Genomic DNA, 15,720 nt, shown 5'->3' with positions numbered 1-15,720 from the left:
GAGGAGAAAATTATGCTCAGTGATGCCGTCTATGGAGAAATGGGAGGAAACTGCCAAGGCAGGTGCAAGAATAGATTCATTCGATCCCCTGATGATCTTTAAAAGGTTGGAAAGCTGTTTCCTGACAAACTTTGCACCGCACCCGAGAGACCTGCCTAACATCCCACAGCACAATCAGAGCAGAGGGCCGTCGCTGCACAGTCGGACAACCCAAGGTCCCCAGACGTTGTCCACTTCCTACCCACTCTGGCCAGGGACGGACCAACGCATCTGGAGGGCGTTTGGTCTGCAGAGCCCAGGGCCAGTCAGATCCCCCCTCCCCACCTGTGAAAGAGCCAAGCAGACCTGAAATGACGGAGGTCTTCCCAGAGTCTGCTCTCCGGGGGGGCCGGGGGCGCCTCCGCCCGGCCAACTGGGAGCGGAACTTCAGCCCCACCTCAGGGCGGAAAAGCCACCCGGGGGAAGAAGGACGCCCAGATCCCACGGCTCCCCCGGGCTGGCACCCTCGTCCCCTCCCAGCCCAGATCCCACGGCTCCCCCGGGCTGGCACCCTCGCCCCCTCCCCGGCCAGCAGCCCCGAGGGCTCCCCCAAGCCAGGTCAGCGGAGCCAACCCACGGCAGGGCAGCCTCTTTCCCGGGGACCAAGCGCCGCAGGACGCCCGCCCGGCTGCTCACCGAGGACCCTCCAGGTAGAGCGCCTCCTAACAGGGAGGCTCCTCGCCGTCCCGTCCCGCCCGCGCCAGCCCTGCCCGGCCCAGCCCTGCCCTGCTCACCCCGCTACGTCTTGGCGCTCGGAACCCGAGCCAAGGGGCTCGCTTTCCCGCGGCGGCGCACCCGCCCCATCCCACGGAGAGCGGCGGCGACGGGTCGCCCTGGCCGACCAGGCGCGCGGGGAGGCGGGCCAAGCCGCCCGCCCCGCCCCTCTGGCGTAGCGGAAGGGGCGGAGTCCAGCGCCGCGGCTTCCGCTAGGTTCCGGCCCCTCGGCGAGGGGGCCCAGCTGAGGAGCCAGGGCCTCGCCTGCCGCTTGGCCCCGGGCCCGAAGCGCCTGGCCCCGCAATGATGGATCGGTTCTTCTTGCAATCTGCAATATTTAATTTTTAAACCAAATAGCAATCAAGATGATACAGTATTTGCAAACAAAACTACTAAATTCCTTTTCATTTCAATGAATTAAGTTAAGACTATATAGTAAACACTAGATAAACAAAACAGTGAAAACTAAAACAATGAGAAAAGACAAGAAAAAAGGAATATTTCAACATAGTTCATATAATATACAATTTTTAAATGATGAATTAAACCTAGATCATAGAGAATTAGTTGCCTCTCTGTTGGTACCAAGCCATCTCAAAAGCTAAGACCTGAAAATGTTCATTGAACCAAATTTTAAAAACACATCTTTCTATGAATACAAAAACATATTTTTTCTTGGCAATGGGGCAAGATACATCTAAAGCTCTTCATAAATTGACAAGTTCCAAATCTTGGGAATATAACATCCCATTTACATCTCTAAACCTTAACTTCCTTCCAAGAACCTGGTCCGCAAGAGTATTGATCTCTAATCAACAAAGAACTACAAATGGACATGCCAAAAGCTTATGGACTAATTCTGTATTCCTTCAAATTTATTACAACTCCAGTGTTAATAAGATGACTGTCAGCTTTGTAAAACATCCACTGTGAAAATCCAATACATTGGAAAATACGTTTTGTTGAACTAGCTGAATTTTTAAATTCTGTATTCCCAAGTATTATAGAAATTCACTTTTTTAAAGTCGCTGAGGGTTTTGTATATAAAAATGAAAATGTTTGTTTAGCTTCTATGAAAATCTCAAATGCAGATTCCAGCATTTCAGAGGCTGCTAGTGTCAGGGGCAAACAAGGAACATACCATCTTAACTGAATATATTGCTATTCAGCTTTTGTGGTCAACTTTCCTCCTTTTGTTGTTTTTCAAAAAATTTTAAAGTTTCATTGCATATTAACTGATGACAGCAATCATCTCCTTTTCAGCCCACAGTTTAAAAAAAAACTCCAATTTTAAATAAGTATTCCATAGCATCAATTTCTCATGAAATCAAAAATCAAATGTTGATTTCTTTTCCAATAAGGGCCAAATACAGCATCTGTACAGCTTTTAACAACACAGACAGTTTCCAGGAAGTAAGTTGACAAAATAGTATCCATATCATTTCTGCACCTTCCTCTCCCCGCCCAGCAGCCCTGAGTGCTCCACTGAGCCAGGTCAGCAGAGCCAACCCACGGCAGGGCAGCCTCTTTCCCGGGGACCAAGCGCCACACCCAGCCTCAAGGACCCCCATCCAGCTGCTCACCGAGGACCCTCCAGGTAGAGCGCCTTTGAGCAGGGAGGCTCCTCGCCATCCTGTCCCGTCCCGCCCCCACCATCCTGGCCCTGCCCTGCCCTGCCCTACTCACCCCGCTACGTGTTAGCTATTATATTACTTTAATATGTAGCTTTACTTCCAAAGAGGTGTGAGGTAGTCGCTACATATAATTTACAACAATTAACAGAGTTCATTGTATATGTGGCAACATCTGTATAGCTTTTAACAATATTGACAGTTTCCAGGAAGTAGGTTGGCAAAATAGTATCCATATCATTTCTGCACCACATGAAAACTTGCTGCTGTACCCTGAGAATGTGCCTATGTTGCTCTGGGGATATAAGAAGCTCATCTCTGCATGCTAATATGTTAAACCCAGCACAAAAGTGACACATTAACAGTCATGGCAGTGTGCCTTTGGATAGATTTCTAGAATACAAGTTACAATTACTGGACTTCTAATACCCATACCCAGGTGCCTCAAATAGCAGAATTTATTTGAACAAAAATTTAAACAATGTTCTTTTACAGTATTGATCTAGGTACCCTACTAGCCGTACTCTGCTCTGTGCTTTAAATAGTGTAATAAAGCCTCTCATTGCATTATAAAGAACTGCCATCCGTGAATGGCACTGACTGCTTTTCGCTGGTAATTCTCTGGGTTCAATTTGCAGTGATTGTTTTTCTTAAGAATTGAATATGCAGGGCTGTTGAATCTGTCTTTCAAACTTATTAGTAAGTTTCCATAAATCATTTGACCTCAAAATAGTACCCATTTTGGCACTCCATACTTTTTCTAGCAGAAATTTTGCCCTTCTCATTTTGAAAAGTTAAGCATTACAGATGTGACTTGGCATTTATCTAAAATGAATTCAGCACCTCCAAATTATTTAGGAAAAACCAATGGTGACTTTTACTAAAAATACCTGAGCTTGTTATGGTAAGTTTTTCTTTTTCAAAACATCACTAAGTAGTAATTAGTCTTCATTCTCAACTATAGCATAACATGCAATTGTAAACCCTTTAACATTTACTTAGCTTGTCAGCATGTTAGGAAGTTCTAACCTTTGTTACAGCCTGATTTGTGATAATAATGTTTGACTTGTGCTCAAGTAGCAATTCATGCTCAGTTTTGATTAGCTGTGCTGGGTGGCTGAAAGGATCTCTCTCCATGTCATCTCAGAACCATGAGGTGAATTGCCTGGAGTGGCTGTGACTTCTGTTATTAATCTGTGTGAGGCAGCAGACACAGAAGGAAGAACCTGGCATTGGGAGAACAGAACTGGGGTGAGTGGGTGGCAAGTTGTCTGCCCACCAGTAACATGTCAGCTTCCATGCTACCCTCAGGAGGTATGGAGGATGCAACCTGGTAACTGGCCTCTGGTGAGTCCAACTCAAATTCTAGTGACTTCATGAACATGTACATAATTTTCTTGGCCACAAGATGGAAGTGATCCTCTGCTGCTTTCTTACAGAATACTCTTTAACTTCCTAGTCTAACCTAATTCAGGATTTCCTTGTCATTTCCTAACCAAGATTAACACTTTTTTGGGGGGAGGGGGGAGATTAACCAAGGATGGTTAGAAGCAATAATGGAGTATCATACAGAAACAGGAAAAGAGAAGGGCCATCTCACATATCCAGTAAAAGAAAGAGTATGGAAAGAGTAATGACAAATGTTAAGGGCTATTTCTGTGAATTGATTGGTTGGTTGGTTTATTATATGCCATCAAGTCAGTGTTGACTCCTAGTGACCACATACAATGGTACTTAAAAGTTTGTGGACCCTTTTATATTTTAAATATTTCTGCATAAATATGACCTAAACATGATTTGTTCTCCACACAAGTTCTTAAACTAAATATAGAGAATCCAGTTAAACAAATGAGTCAAAAACATACTTGTTCATTTGTTGAAGGAAGAACCATGTTAAAGGAGGAAGAGGGTGTGGATTTATTCTCCATAGTGCCTGGGGTTAGGGCAAGAACCAGTGGGTGGAAGCATTACAGAGAGAGATTCAAACTTAAAATGAGGAATTTCCTGACTGGAATCCAGTGGAACACCTGTCTCCTAAAGTTGTGGGTGCTCCATCACTAGAGATGTTCAAACAAAGGTTGGCAGCCATTTGTCTGGGATGGTATGAGGATTCCTACCCTGGGCAGGGAGTTGGTCTCCAAGGCCTCCAAGGTCCTTCTAGGAGTCTATGATTCCATGATTCTAAGACCCACCTATGCTGTCTACAACCACTGCAAGGCCTGGTCAGCAGAAGAAAGGGTCTCCTAATGTCTAGCATCCTTGGGGATGATTACACACCTTTTTGGGTCCCATCCAGATGTCCTTCCCACCTCTGGTAGCCGTAGGCCAAGTAGGGCAAGGCAATTGCTCTCAAACAGCAAGATGCCTGGACTGAAGTCTGCCTCCAGGTCTGAAGCTGCCTCCAGGGAGCAGGTGGCACACTTGAGATTTCTTCAATCTGTCCCTTTAGCATGTTCAATGTAAAAGCAAGAGTTGTTTTGCTGAGCAAGGATCTGCATGACACAAGATGACTCTTTTGTTCTGTATATCAGTGCACTTGATATTTACCCTGCAAATGTTAACAACTAGGGCATTTGCCTTCCAGGATGGGGAGAAATCATTCTCTTCTCTTGTCCTTAGTCTTCTCATTCTGCCAGGCAGAAACTGCATTTTTAATCTTTTTTTGTCAATCAGAAAGAAATGAGAAAATGGTAAATCTACAGTACTGGTGAGATTTTAAATACCAGGATGGAGGAAGACAGTCCGCATTCCTGCATTCCTGTAAGGTTAGGCTTCAACAGAGACCATGTATATTTAGACAAGGTTTATTCTAAAACAGTTTGAAAGTAACCCCTTAATAAAGGAGGTAATTGACTTGAAAGGTTTGTGGCAAGAACACAGCAATCTCTCTTCTCACATGCCCTTCAATTAGCACACCCAGAAGGTTGAGTTCAAGGATAACTAGGGGTAGATTGACAGCAACTATCCAGCAACTATCCAGACGACCACAAGATGGCAGCAAAAAAAGAGTTTTCTATTTATCTTTGCTGCCATCTGTTGGCCATCCCAATGTTTACAGCTCAGGGGGCTAGTTCTGAGTCCCCACTGTTTCCTCTGGCCAAAACATTCAAAGCTATTTCTGAGTTTTGGTGAAATCTAGAACACCTGAATCGTTTCAGGTTTTATTCTGCCAAAGGCAGCCAACTGAAACCCGTTCAACAGAATTTTCAGGATGGATAGCTTGGCTCTGAACTCAAGACACATTTTCTGATCATGCATAGCAACTTTAAGATGTGTGAGCAGAATTCCCCAGGGGAATTCTGGGAGTTGAAGTCCACACATCTCAAAGTTGCTGAGACTGTGAAACAGTGCTCTAGAACAGAACTTTACTGTTTGTAAAGATATCGTTAATATAGTTGTCACACCATGGGGATTCCTTTCCACAAAAGGATGTTTTGGTTGCATGTTATAGCCTCTCCGTGGCAGTCTTGATCAAATAAAGTAGCTTTCTCCAACCTCTGAACGTTCCAAGGCTGCAAGGGTTGCAACTCTTCTGGAGGGCACCAAGTTGGAGATGGCTGAATGGGAAGGCAATGCAGGCCACAGACACACTTTTTCTGCCGGAAAGAATGTGGCTCTCTGCTGTAATTATTCTTCCAGCTGTTAGACTTCGTGCTTCAGCCATGGCTGTCACTGAACGGCAGTTTTCCTTCAGTGCTATTCAACTGCAGACCTTTGGTTCAACGGGACACATGCTTTGCTGATGTCCAGCTCCTGGCATCACTCCACGTTCAAAATAACAAGTGACCTGCTCTGGAGCACAGTAAACAAGCGAGCCTGGGTTGTGTTCTCTGGTTTCAGATTGGCAAGCTGCTACTTTAAATGATCATGGCCGAAGGGTGCGTTTCACTCTCCAATGGTCCTAAGGATCTTGGACCCCCCATGGAAGAAACCCCCAGTGTTCAAGATTTAGAGCAGCTCCTGAATACTGGGAGGGCTTCCTGTAACCACGTTGATGAAGTATGGCCTAATCTTTTCTTAGGAGACCAGTAAGTATTTTTGTAGGAGAGCACCTCAGCATATCTAAACAGCCCTTAAGGGCTTTCCCATATAATTACTGCAACTGAATAAATTGCGTCCAAGGATTACTTAATGTGGTGATGTGATTAACTGCAGTAATAGCTATGCATAGTTATATCCCCATCTGAAAAACTATGACTGGGGGCAGTACTGGAGCCTAATGTTTTATGGAATCATGTTTTGAGCAGATAAGTTAGATCAGTAATTGCTGAAGGACACTAACCATTTATCTTCTTTCATTATGTATGATAAAGTCTCCTTTGAGTTAGGCTTGATATCTTGTCACTTCATGGACAGATCCATCTGGTTTTCTCAGCATTGGCATGCAAGTGCCTTGCCACTTTCTTCTTCCTTTTGAGATCCTTTTTCCAAGTTCTCTGTCTAACCTATAGCCCTGGAATATCCCGATGGTCTCCCACCTAACTAATAACCAGATCTTAACCTAGTTAGTCTGCAAAATCATCCAGAGTCGCAGTATTCAATATGGAACCTTAGGCAAAATATTTGACTCTTGAATACTTGGCCTTTAAAACAAAACAAATTCTAGTCCTTGCAAATGCAGAGAGATATATTGAGAGGCCATACTGGTATTGCTTGCAAATACTAATATTTTTAATAGATGTGGTTTCATTATTTTTTTTCATTACTTTTTCAAAGATATGTGTCTTTCCTTGTGACATCAATGTGTTGTTTCAGTATCCTAGCCATTACTGTGGAATAAACTCATATCTAGACTTCTTAATTAATGTTGAATGTTTACCCTTGCTCCAACCTACAAAAATGTATGGGTAAATAGATCCAGTAAACTGCTTTGGGCTGTTGGTAATAGAAATACATACATGGAAGGGAGAAGAAAGGATGTGAGAGTCATATCTTTCAGGATTCTGAAGGTATCAGAAGAAGTAGACAACCGGTACCAAGAAGTTTGCATTTCTCCCTAATACTTCCTGACCCTGGGTATCCTTTCTGATGGAGTGGACAGCTTTAAAGAGGCTCTAGACCTCAATCCTCTTTCTGGTTTTTCCTACTGGATGCGTTATCCTCCATCCATAAAGATGGACATCTGGGCAGCAATGAAGCATTGGGTGGTGAGAGTATTTGGCCTCTTTCTGGGATTCAGCTTAGGAATTGTTTCTTGGCTCAGGTCTGAATTTGAGAAAAAAATCCATGCTCCTGAGGTCAGGTTTGGTACCATTGGCTGACTCTCACAACCTGTTGCCCCCCTCTCCTTCTTCATCACTGTTGAGGCACTGATGTGATGATGACATCCCAGCTTTTTATAACAAAAGGCACTTCCACAGCATTACTGGTTTGTCTCCCCAGTCTCTTGAGTTTGAAGGTGATCAACAATTGACTTCTACAGGCTTTGAAATATTGAGAACACAGAGCACAAATTGCTGGCCGGACTCAAGGTGCTGCATGTCCTGGAGTAACTGAAGTCTCTTTACCCCTGTTCCATGAAGATAGGAAATAACATAAATTGCTGGAAGTTACCACCAGCATCCCACCCATGTTAGTACTTCATGTTTTGTTCATTTGTCTGGTCTTGTGAAAAAGAAAGAAATCCCAGCAGCTGCTATGAGAGGAACTGCAAAGCCATCAAGTCATCTTTCTCTTGATAGGACCTGAAGTCCAGGAAGTAGGGTTAGCAAGAGTTCCTGCAAATATGAAAATGGGCCACACGTGCTCCATGGAGCCTCAGCATTAAAAGAAAAAGAGTAGCTTTGCTGTGGATTTAAATACTTCACAGCTGACCTAGAAATAAATACATTCAGCTTTCAATACAGGTGGGATCACAGAACTCCAGAACTGCCAACAATAAAATAATGCAAACATTGTAAACATTTAAACTTACTAGTAGGGACTTGACTGACTGACTGACCTTACAGAAAATTCAGTCCTTGAAGAAATGGTGGTGGAGAGAATATTTTCATTCCAGCCTAACTTTCTTGCTGATACCTAGAGCATTCAGACACATAAACTTCCATTTCAGGCTAATCCAATTGCTCATCAATGTGAGCAAATGGCTTCAAGCCGGTCCGGTGGTCTTTTAAATTCCTGGCCAATGGGCTTGGGCACCTAGTAGGTGTGGTCAGCTGGTCCCTAACCATCCATGGACCATCATCTGCTTTTCTGCAAACATCTCTTGGATCCTTCAGAGTTCTGACCCCAAAAACCTGATAATTAGGATCTGCAGTACTGTAAAATACTGTCTACTGTCTATTTGCATTCTTATTCAAGTTTTCTCAACTTTTCAATTATTAAATAAAATATGATACTTAATTAGTTTCACTGTATATTAATTTATGGTATCAGGGGAGTCCTCAGGATTGGGTCAAAAAGTCAAGATGGTGGCATGACTGTGCAATCAAAGTTCTGGCTATTTTCTTTGTGCAGTATGACACTCACAAAAGGCAAAGCCTCAATTGCACCATCATTCTGCCATCTTGATTTTTTGACCAAAATATGTGGACACCCTTGTATGGTATGAAACTGCCCTTTACTCCCTGTGAGATATTTTCCATATGAAATGTGAATTGATCTAAATTCTAGGGAAAAAAGACCTAAATACTTTTTTCCTGACTGTATCTATCTCTTTGCCTTTTCTTCAGCATTACAGCGCATAGCAGATTTGACTTATGGAAAATGGGGATTAGCTACATCTTAAATGCAGCCCACAACACCCTATATTGCCCAGAGTCTCATGATTTTTATGGTGCAACGATCGAATACTGTGGTGTACCAGCTCATGACCTTCCCAGTTTTGATATAAGCCCATATTTTTACTCTTCTGCGGAATTTATACACAAGGCTTTGACTATGCCAGGAGGTATGCAGATCATGGTGGCTGGTATTAAGCTGTGACTTGGTAATTTGTTCAAGATTCTTTTTTTTAAAAAATCTGAAGATCTGAAGTTAAGAATGTAAGATCATCGTCTTGAGTTTCTATGAATCTTCCCTGCAACCTGTTTCCTCCTTGATAATACTTTCAAGCCCAGCTGCCACGTTGCCTTGCATCATGGCTTTATGATGGCCTTGCCATCCAGCACCCCCAAGAGCACAGGGGGCCTGGGACGCAGCCAGATTTTCCCTCAGTGAGGGGAGTCCCACCACTTCTGCAAAACTCCCCATCCAGGCAAATTGCAGCCATCTTGGATAGGCCCAGGAAATGCAATCCTGACTGGCTGGTGGCAAGCAGTTGCATCAGTCAAATGGATGGGTGGTTGTGTGAATTAGCAAGTCCTCTGTGGCAGCCATTTTGTGATGGCACCCATAACACGCCCTCAACATTACCAAGCTTCCTTTGGCCAAAAGCATGTGTCTTCCTTTGAGCTTTTTTAAACTGCTGTATATAAAGATTATTTTCAAAATGCCAATCTGTTGTTTTCATTTCCAGGCAAAATCTTTGTCCACTGCGCCTTTGGGATAAGCAGGTCCTCATCTTTGGTGCTGGCATACCTTATGATTTACCATCATTTATCTTTGATTGAAGCAATACAGACAGTAAAAGAGCATCGGTGGATCTTCCCCAACAGAGGCTTCCTGAAACAATTAAGAAGTTTGGACATTCAGCTAAGAAAAAACTGAAGAAAGAAGAGAAAATATATGTACATTTTTAAAGGAAGAACCCTAACTTGCAGAAGTTCTGTCAATTGGTACAATATATGCAAAAGTTACTCCTTTAGCTTAGTTGCAGATGTTGCTTCCTGTTTGGTAGTTTGCAGCATTTGTAGAGCGTTCTGCTGTTGTTTATTTGTTTGTTCACAGAGAACCGATGTGGACTAAGGGAAGGCTTAATAAAAAAAAAAAAAGGAAAAAGCCTTGTGCAGGAAAAAGAAAACATTTTTTCAAAGAAGGAGGGAGGGAAAGAAGGAAGGAGGGAGATGGTCATTTGTCTTCTGTGGCATTTGATATGCTGTCATGTGCCCTACTTCCAAGGGGCTCAAAGCCACACTAATGTTCTTACTTCAAACCAAAGGACAACAAGCAGTTTAAAATCACCAGGCATCATTTCATGTAAAAGCAGTGATTTAAAATTCAAGTGTCCTTGATCCAAATCTGACTGGACATATGTGAATAGGATGGCCATTTAGAATATATGTTGTCCAGGCAAAATCAAACCGATTTGCTTGAGATGAGTAACAGGAATCCTTGTTGGAACGGTGCTTTACCTGACTGGTGTGAGCTGTTGCTGAAGTCATGGCAGTAAAAGTGGTTTCTGATCTACATGAGGAAGTGCTGACACAAATCCTTTTTCTTCAGGAAGAATACGGTTTCACAAGCAAGGCACTATATGTAGCATTTATGTTGCAATGCAGATTGAAGAGACGGTGTAATGATTGCCTATCCTAACAGAACCAGACTCACAAGCAGGAACTTAATGAAATCTGATTTATTAAAGAATAGTGTGCAAATACAGAGAAAGCTGAGAATGAGCAAAAGCGCGCCAAATACAAACTAAAAACCCTCGGTGCAAACGTAATCCCTCCCCTCGCCCACCCGTTTCAAATGCCCCACCCCAGGTGCTGGTAACGAGTTCTGCTGATCTCCTGGGAAGAAAACCTTGAACACAGTAGATAACCCAAACACATTCCATTCCCCTGAAGACAGATAACAAACCCAGCAGAAGGAGTCCTCACAGCCCCTCCCAACCAGAACACGCATCAGCAACTTGACATGCGAAACGTTACGATGTACAATGCACATTGAAACGGTGAACATGACAGACTGCTGGTTTTTTCACTGGTTTTTGTTAAGCCCAGTAGTTCATGGGGAACAAAGTAGTCATTGATGGCCTATCAGGGTAGTTTTTAATCAAACCAACGTAATTAATAAATTGTGGAAGAGGTCCAAAGTGATGCCACCATGAATATGAACCTGGCAAGAGAAAGAAACTTAATTTCTGGAAGTTGTTGTAGAAAGTGACTGTGAGGCTTACCAGCAGCTCTTCTTTGTAGTGACTCATGGTGCGTAGACCTTTAATGTAGGAGAGCAGTATGGATTATTTATTCCTCATATTGCTTCATCTTCACCCGAGAAGCTTGGTGGGGGGGGACATTTGTTTTTCATCTTGTCAAAACATGCCTTCCTCAACTTTGGACGACTCTGGCCTCTGAGCTCTTATTGTTGGAGACCAACCTAACTTAACAGTTATCTTTTATCCCATAATACATGTTAATTTATTTAAATTTTTATTTAAAATATTTTTAGACTGCTTCCAGGCAGACTACAAAAAATAAAATAATAAGGGAAGGAGTGACTGCCAATTCGGCTGAAAGCTGTCTTAGCTCTGGGCCATAAAAATAAAAATATAGTACCTCATGGTGGTAAAATGTTTTTTTACCTTGTGGTGGAAGGATCTGGGTTCTCACAATAAGTTTTGTGTGCCTTCCAAGATTACAGCTCCCTATAAGGGGAAAATAGTGAGCAACAAACAGGGATTTCAAATACAGAAATTAGGATTTATTTAACAGAGTGGAGGAGTGAAGAGAAAAAGGGACATACAGGATGGAATAAGTAGTGAGAAAACATAACAATTACAAGTAGAAGATAAGGCTTTTTGGTTCCCTGCAAAAAAAGTTGTGTTTGAATCATGGCAATGGCACATAAAATGCCTTATCTGGAAAACACCCTCAAACCACATCATGTATCCATTATTGCTTATTAAACTACACTTACCTCTCCCTCCCAGGAGATGGTTCTAAGTCCAAGAAAAAAACTAAATCACAAGAGGGAAAATAATGCAGTCTTTCTTGTTTATATGTTGTATTATTTGCTACTGCATCTCCCATGTCTGTCTCTGCGTGTGTGCAGGGAGATGAGTCATTTTAAGATGTGCACCTGCTTCCCACTCTCAGATGTCAAAAAGTAACTGGAACACTGCAAGATTCTGCAGTGATAGGGTATCAACAGACTGTTCAACAATCACTTGATAGCCAACTTACCCACTTCTGAGGACAACCACCTCCTTTTGCAAATGAACACCATCAGATCTGACGTACCCTGCGTGAAAGAACTGGAATGTCGTATTGACAGCTGCAGGATGAAATTAAATGCACTAGATGAAGTGTGGCCCAATATTTATATAGGTAACATGTAAGTATTATCTGGAAGTAAAGTATTGATTAAATGGGGTAAACAGTATTTACAGAGCAAACTATTTTGCAATGCAAAAGTGTTAAGTGCCTGAAGAAAACCTGTTGTTGAAGGATAGATGCATACACCTTAAAATACCACTGTCTAGCTCTCTTTCAGCAAATTGGGAATTTGGAGTTAGCTTTCAAAATAAGAAGCAGAAAATGAAAAATCTCTGTATTATATTACTAGTACACATATACAGGGCAAGAAAAGGCAATCAGCACAGACAATAATGTTTTATGCGTCCATCAGCTGCAACAGCCTCCAAATATGTCAAGGGAATCCATTGAGCCTGTATCTGTACATTGCATGCACGGTATATTGTACAGATTTGTAGAGAATTACAGAGAGACATCAAAGAGTGGAATTGAAACAAATGCAGTAAATGTTAGTGCCCTAGGAAAAAACGAACGAAAAGGAAATCATAAATACCGTGAGCATGTTGAAAAATGGTAAGGCTGCAAGTGTAGATGGTGTAACTGAAGAACTGTTAATTCTGGATGTGGCTGTGCAACTTGTTTAACTATGTGTAAAGACTGTGTCCACCCCTGATGATTGGAATACCACTATTATGCCCCTATAGAAAGGGAAAGGTAATAACTGTGAATGCAAAGCCTTGGGTGTGGGGGGTAGTTTCTTACGTGTTCTGGGAAGTTTTTTGGTAGAATTCTGAGTGAAAGGTACCTGAGGTAACAATGAGTAAAGTTGGCAAGTGCACTTCAGCACTTTGGGGCAAGGGATTTGCAAATTTTACCAGGTCATTGAGACCTAGATGAACATGAGTACGAACGTTTGTTTTGATTTTTTTTTTGATGTAGAGATAGCATGTGATAAAGTGAATAGGCTTGAATTATGGAATGTTTTATGCAAATACAGAGTTGCAGGTTGATTGCTGAATGCAACGACTGATACATGATAGAAGCCTGAGAATAAACTGAAATCTTTGTGAATGGTTCAGCAGTGATTAAGAATGATTTGTAATGTCCCCCTTTGTGAATTTTAGATTGTATGATACAACAAGGAATATTTACTGTATCAAACACCAAGATGGTTATGTCTGACAGAGAAAATTGAACAGATTTTTATATATAAATTGGAAAAATAAATTGGAGCAAGTAGGTAAAAATATGAACCCTGTAATATATTCACTAAAGATGGGGAAATGGATGGAGGCATTTAAAGGTGTGCAAAATGCAGTGCAAAGGTTGTAGATAGGATGTGGTCTGTCGGAAGGGACGAATGTTTGTCAAAAGAAGGGAAAATGGATCTGTATAAAGGCAAGCTTTTGCCCAAGTTGATATATGAAGTGAAAATTGGATATGTCAGGAAAAATATATTGAATACAGGGGAAATGGGAGACAGATTGGCATCCACACTACATTCCGCTCTCCCATTGCCCTCCCAATTTCCATACCTGTTTCTGGGCAGGGTCGTGGCACACCACAAGGAGGAGCTGAGGCAACGTGGCATCACCCACATACTGAACGCAGCACATAATGCTTGGGGGAGCAAAGGAAACCAGACCTTCTATGGCTCAGAAATCTCTTACCTTGGCATAGCAGCAGAGGACTCCATAGATTTTGACCTCCGTGTCTATTCCCATCAGGCCTCAGAATACATCCACAAAGCACTAAAAGCCCCAGAAGGTGAGTGCCAGTCCTTGCCGAAACACCCAGGACTGAAGTCACCGGTTCATGTAGAAATCTTAGGCCGCATCCAGAATTTGAAGCAATAATAGCTCTACTGTACAACATTCTCCTTGTAATTCCCGAAACCTATTGCCCACGTGAAGCTCCATCTCAGCACTCAAATCCTTGACTATCAGGCTGAGATTCTGTATCAGGAAAGGATGAACCAAAAAAATGGCTCCACAGGGGGTGTTATTAGCCATGTCAGCTGGAAATGTTGGTAACTCACTGCAGTCCAACACAACAGGGAAAGGCTATCTTAAAATAAAACCGAAATAACTCTTTTTGATATTGTCCTCTTCTCTCTTCCCTTTCTCTCCCCCCTTATAGGAGAGATCCTAGTTCATTGCGTTCTAGGCCAAAGCAGATCAGCAGCTTTAGTTCTGGCTTGTATGATGATTTATCAGAACTTGTCTCTGGCTGATGCTGTTGAAAAGGTTCTGCGGCATCGAGCGGCTTCTCCAAATCGAGGATTCCTAAAACAGCTTCAAGATCTGGACCTGGAACTGCGGCACAAGAAAACCCAGTGTCAACTTTTGTGATGTGAAGAAAGGGAGAAAACTAAATGGTCTTTTGATAAGATATTTTTTAAAGGTTCTTGCACTTATCAACACCTCCACTTTTGCTTGAGCAGAATTTGGAAAGCTTCTATTTCCACACACAGGAGAGCCCAAGGAGAGCTCCAGAGATCCACCGAACACTCTCCTCTGACCCACCCTACTATCCGGACAGCAGCTACACCGGTACCTGTGGGGAGGGCCCAGGCAGGACAGGAGGAGGAATAACACCTTCTCAACTGTCTTTCCCTACAAGTGAGATTCAGAAATTTAGAGTCTCTGTACTAGTTAGTAATTAAACAGAGCCTCATTCTCCTGAAATGTAGGTTTCTAGGTCCCTTTGTAAACTAGAATGCATGAGGTTGGGAATTAAGCATTTCTGGATTTCTTTTAGGGAAGCTGCATCTATAGCTTGTAAGATTAAGAAGAGAAAGAAGTATTTGATCCTGCTTTTGGATTCGTTGGATGTAACGCTTCATTTGTACTCTTCAACAGTTTTGTAAGACCTCACAGAGAGAGAGAGAGAGAAAAAGAGAGGATGAAACCAACGTGTTTGTCTTATCACTACTCAAGTCTTCTTTCTTTGGCACATACACAACAATATATTATTGTCTGGAAAGGCTCATTTTTCACTTTTCCTTCCCGGATAGCTCCACGTTGTCATTCAGAAGACATGCACGGACACCACTGGAAAGCTAATAGGCTAAAAGCCAACCATGCCCATTTGACAGGAGTAAGAAAATATGTCGTGCCAGTAGCAACACCCCGAGGGTTACCACTTGAATGCAACTCGACTGACGAGGTGGGCTGTGGCTCACAAAAGCATATGTCTTTTAAGGACATTTGCTAGTCGGAAAAGGTGCTACCAGACTCCCGATTTTTAGCAACAGCAAG

The 15,720-nt window shown here is 42.6% G+C and overlaps 2 protein-coding genes across 2 annotated transcripts; both read left to right on the top strand.

The window, feature by feature from the left end:
* Positions 1-6,104: 6,104 nt before the first annotated feature.
* LOC134499532 (dual specificity protein phosphatase 13A-like) lies at positions 6,105-10,142 on the top strand. Its single transcript, XM_063306223.1, has 3 exons — positions 6,105-6,412; positions 9,056-9,273; positions 9,841-10,142. The coding sequence occupies exons 1-3, from the start codon at positions 6,246-6,248 to the stop codon at positions 10,029-10,031; spliced, it is 576 nt and encodes a 191-aa protein (XP_063162293.1). The 5' UTR covers positions 6,105-6,245; the 3' UTR covers positions 10,032-10,142.
* A 2,126-nt stretch (positions 10,143-12,268) lies between these two features.
* Positions 12,269-15,038, top strand: DUSP13A (dual specificity phosphatase 13A). Its single transcript, XM_063306221.1, has 3 exons — positions 12,269-12,539; positions 14,010-14,227; positions 14,600-15,038. The coding sequence occupies exons 1-3, from the start codon at positions 12,421-12,423 to the stop codon at positions 14,809-14,811; spliced, it is 549 nt and encodes a 182-aa protein (XP_063162291.1). The 5' UTR covers positions 12,269-12,420; the 3' UTR covers positions 14,812-15,038.
* Positions 15,039-15,720: the final 682 nt, after the last annotated feature.

Source organism: Candoia aspera, chromosome 6, assembly GCF_035149785.1.
Source record: "Candoia aspera isolate rCanAsp1 chromosome 6, rCanAsp1.hap2, whole genome shotgun sequence".
Lineage (NCBI taxonomy): Eukaryota > Metazoa > Chordata > Lepidosauria > Squamata > Boidae > Candoia > Candoia aspera.
The sequence above is the reverse complement of the archived record's forward strand: the minus strand, read 5'-3'. Positions and strand labels throughout refer to the sequence as shown.